General features: G+C 38.9%; 1 protein-coding gene across 3 annotated transcripts; it reads left to right on the top strand.

Annotated features, from left to right (window-relative positions):
• The first annotated feature begins 2,244 nt into the window (after window positions 1–2,244).
• Window positions 2,245–3,484, top strand: LOC6632807 (uncharacterized). Of its 3 annotated transcripts, XM_032433770.2 has the most exons (4): window positions 2,245–2,378; window positions 2,447–2,502; window positions 2,564–3,230; window positions 3,280–3,484. In XM_032433770.2, exons 3-4 carry the CDS (start codon window positions 2,587–2,589, stop codon window positions 3,437–3,439), a joined length of 804 nt encoding a protein of 267 aa, XP_032289661.1. In that variant the 5' UTR covers window positions 2,245–2,378; window positions 2,447–2,502; window positions 2,564–2,586; the 3' UTR covers window positions 3,440–3,484. The 3 variants fall into 3 exon arrangements, with proteins under 3 accessions (XP_032289661.1, XP_032289660.1, XP_002056234.1); XM_032433769.2 differs by having other exon boundaries at window positions 2,257–2,502; window positions 3,302–3,484; XM_002056198.4 differs by having other exon boundaries at window positions 2,264–2,502.
• The last annotated feature ends 499 nt before the right edge of the window (window positions 3,485–3,983 follow it).

The raw sequence follows: 3,983 nt of genomic DNA, 5'->3' as shown, positions 1-3,983 counted from the left end.
GAGACAGTTCTTTATAGCCAGCCCAAAAGTATGCTATAATTTTTCTTGCAGCTGCAATAAAGTGCGCTGTTTTGTGCCAAGGCAAACGGAACTGCAATGTACTTCAAATAGATTTTTAATAGTCCAACTGACACACACACACGCACACATACAGTGGGAGCGACTCAGAGAAAGCATCGTTTCATTGGGCTGGCAGTCGCTTTTATGTTGAGCCTTTGTTGACAGTCGAAAACAATTATGCGATTTTGTCGTTAGACGCACAGAGCAAATAAAAATTTATGAAATACACAGACACGCACACACACAATATGAGAAATGTGCAGATACAAAATACTTCTATAAGCATTTAAAAAGAGATAAACTAGTGTGTGTGTTCTAGTTCCCGACATGAAGATACCCTGACTCACAACCTCTTAAACAAGCATACGGACACACACACACACACACACACATACATTTGCATGGCGCAAGCTTCTTTTTTTCCTAATTCGCACTATGGAGCATGGTTTCATGTTTATCTTCTGTTCGTTTGGGTCAATCGTTTTAAAATTTGAAGTCCCAATATTTGTTTACTATATTTTAAGTTTAATAAATCTATATCTTGCTTTAATCATATATATATATATTTAATTGAAATTCTTTTGCTGATAAAGCTTTCGAGATCGAAGGGAAGGCAAAGGAAGACAGACGGACGGAGGCATGGCTAGATCTATATACCTGGAGATCGGAAATGTCTCCTGCTCATGCCGCCTTCAGCCTGTTACAAACATGAGCACAAAACAAGTATACCCTTTTTAAAGATATTCAACGAGTTGAGGGCACAAAAAGAAAGGAATTGAGCAGAGGAGATTGGGTAACGGCTGACTAAATTTGCAATTGTCAAATTGAATTAATGTTTAACTGGCAAATTGCTTCTGTTATCTTTGACAATATATGCTGTAGGTCATATTTAAGACTGCTGCATCTAAAATTGCCCAAGTAATTTGCTGGCCAATATTTTGCGGAATTTGCAGCCATTTAACGGCAGCAGACAACAACTACAAAACGTGGGTAATAAAGTGCCAAATAAATGAAATAAAGCTGTTGAACAAGTCGTATGTTTCTTCCGGCTTTTATTACAAAACACACTTAAAACACACAAATAAAAACGCAAATAAATAATACATAAACTGCCAAACAATTGAAAATTGTTCGCCCAATACAAGCTCTTAAGTGCTTACTAAAGGCAGCGCCCAAGTGCTGCTCAAGACCAACTGCAAATACACAATTCAATTTCGATGCTTAAAGCGTTCTACTGGATACACCTACCCTGTTGTTTGAGGCAGAGCTGACGCCCAACCTCTAGCAGTAGGATTACAGGCAAATTGCAAACGTCTTTGCATGTCTCGCGCACAAGCACAGCAACACCCACACACACACACACACACCCACACACACACACACACACACTGCAACACACACAAAGCTAGCCTAGCAAACTAATTTTATTGTACACCACATTCATGAGCACTCGGATCCTAACCCTCCACTGCTCCATAGCCCCTGTACCATGTCCTATGGCAATCGTGTGCAAAAATTTTAACAAGAAAATTGTTTAAGTGTTTCGTCTTAAGTGGCCTCATGAAGGCCAGTTGAAGGAAATGCTTAGCGAGCGGCTTTAAGCCAATCAGGTTGCAAGGAAATAAACTAAATTTCTGCATAGCTTGACTTTAAGCTAATTTTACTTTTTCATTGGTTTACTCGGCCTTTGAGCCCGAGCTAAAATAATAATACAAATGTATAATAATAAAAATAGCAAATAAAGCTCATTAAAAATACTTATTCAATACTTTTGCTCATGTCATTTTGTAGCTCTGGTAAATGTAAATAATTAAATTTCGTATTTCATTATCTTTATTAACGTATTTAATCATTTGTCATCACTGGTTACTGTAAATAAATTATATACATTTTTTGTTATTTTTTTTTTTACTTTTTTTTTATTAATAAATAATAAATGCTTTTTATGGAAATGTGCAACACTGCAACTATTCATGTTTAGAACTATGCAACACTGCACTTCACACTGGCAAAAATGCAAAGCCCTCAAAATGTAAAGAAACAGTTAAATAATTATAAGTATAATTGTATTTTATATAACTATACTTGAAAATACAAATTGCTTAAAGGAGCTTAGGCAAAAATTATCAAATTATTTATTTTTATTTTTTTTTTTAATTTTATTATTTGGTTTCCGAAGCTAGGTTTCCTTTACATAAAACTAGAGGTCAAGCTCTTCATCAAATGCTTTTAAATCGAAACATTATAAAGGTTGGCAGCTCCAAAAGCCATGTCACTTGTCAAAACCCCAGCAGTTGTCATTGAATTGAACAGCTCAAGTATATAACTTAACAAGTGCCATTTGAAAATATCGAAAACAATAAAATATGCCCAAACTTTTTCGCAGTTTCTTCTCCGATCGCTATAACAAAAAGCACGAGCGCTTCTACGACAAATATGAAGGTAAGAAAACACGAAATCGTGCAGATCTTTTTTTATATGCTATATATCGTACATTTTTTAGCCATATGTCTAGCTATACCCAATATGGCACCCATGCCACGCCCTCCCGTATACCAAGGCAAAGGCATACATGCATCGAAATCTGTGGGTGGAGAGCACAAGCTCGGCGGCAAGAAATTTCACTATGGGAGTGGCGAACCCAGCAACGATTGGCGTGCCGGCGATAATGTGCCCATCGTGGAGCGCCGACGCATGGAGGAGGCCGGTGATATACAGCTGATGGACATTGAATTGAATCCGAGCAGCGAGTTCAGCCACACGATATGGGAAGTAGAGCTGCCGGGAGAGGAGCTGAGCATATTTGCAGACAAAAAGCCAGTGAAGAGCGGCGGCACCAATCTGGGCAGAATCAAAATGCTGACCAAGGCCAAAGGACGACGCAAAAAGACGGATATCCAAAAGCGTGCCGAGCAACAGCTGCAGGCGACAGCACAGACCATGTCCACCAGATCACCGAGAATGTTGCCCAACGAGCAAATCAAACAAGAGCTGGTCAAGAAGCCTACGGATCGACGGCGTCTCAAGCAGCCGGGCGAGCAGTTCGTTTGCGGCGATTGCAACAAAAAATTCGATCATTCCTGGATGCTGGTGGCACATAAACGCACACACACGGGCGAGAAGCCCTTCGTCTGCCCAGAGCAGAACTGCCAGAAGTCATTTGCCGATCGGTGAGCCATCCACCTAATAATAATGTTTAATATTATTTTCCATTTGTAGCTCCAATTTGCGCTCTCATCAGCGCACCATGGGTCATCATCGCTGGGAGTTCCAGTGCGGACAGTGTGGCAAGTACTTTAGCCAGGAGTGCTATCTGAAACGACATTCCTTAGATGCCTGCCGCAAGTATTTGCTGTCGGTTAGGCTAAAGAAAACTTGAGCTGAAGTGGTTAAATAAAATATTGCAGCTATTTCAGAACATAAATTTTTATAGAACTACTTCTGCTTAAATTTTAAATTTTAAAATTCGTCCCAGTGCATGAAAAGATCATAATTGTTTAAAATCATCGAAGGCCAATCAATATAAGTCATAGTGGATCTTCATTTTGTGGAGATATTTCCATGCTTTTACGCGCCTTGGACACCAAAAAGTATCTTGGTTATGTATCTTTACCGTAATATATAACCAAGAGATCGATCATAATAGATATTCAACTCGAATTTATTCTTAAACTTTTTGCAGGTTATATGAGATACAGGCACCAAAAATATTTGCCCCTTTACTCCAAAATGATACAGCATCTTCTTGTAGGGTAAATTTCTGTGTAATTTTTTTGAATGGAGCATTTCTTTTAGGATTAGACCAAACACCATTGACAATGTGCAAAAGGTGCTCTTTACTTTGACATCATCCCCGAATTCCTCTGTGAGTGCAATTTATACAATATGTGTGCACAATACCCTGTGCCTCTACCCCCTCGATG

The sequence above is a fragment of the Drosophila virilis genome, chromosome 2, assembly GCF_030788295.1.
Source record: "Drosophila virilis strain 15010-1051.87 chromosome 2, Dvir_AGI_RSII-ME, whole genome shotgun sequence".
Lineage (NCBI taxonomy): Eukaryota > Metazoa > Arthropoda > Insecta > Diptera > Drosophilidae > Drosophila > Drosophila virilis.
Note: the sequence above shows the minus strand (reverse complement) of the source record. Positions and strands in the feature narration are given on the sequence as shown.

Excerpts from the sequence above, each read along its gene's own strand:
- LOC6632807 (XM_002056198.4), top strand. The coding sequence starts at position 2,427 with ATGCCCAAACTTTTTCGCAGTTTCTTCTCCGATCGCTATAACAAAAAG. Across the intron at positions 2,503-2,563 it reads CTTCTACGACAAATATGAAG|CCATATGTCTAGCTATACCC; the intron begins GTAAGAAAACAC and ends TACATTTTTTAG. Across the intron at positions 3,231-3,279 it reads CAGAAGTCATTTGCCGATCG|CTCCAATTTGCGCTCTCATC; the intron begins GTGAGCCATCCA and ends TTCCATTTGTAG.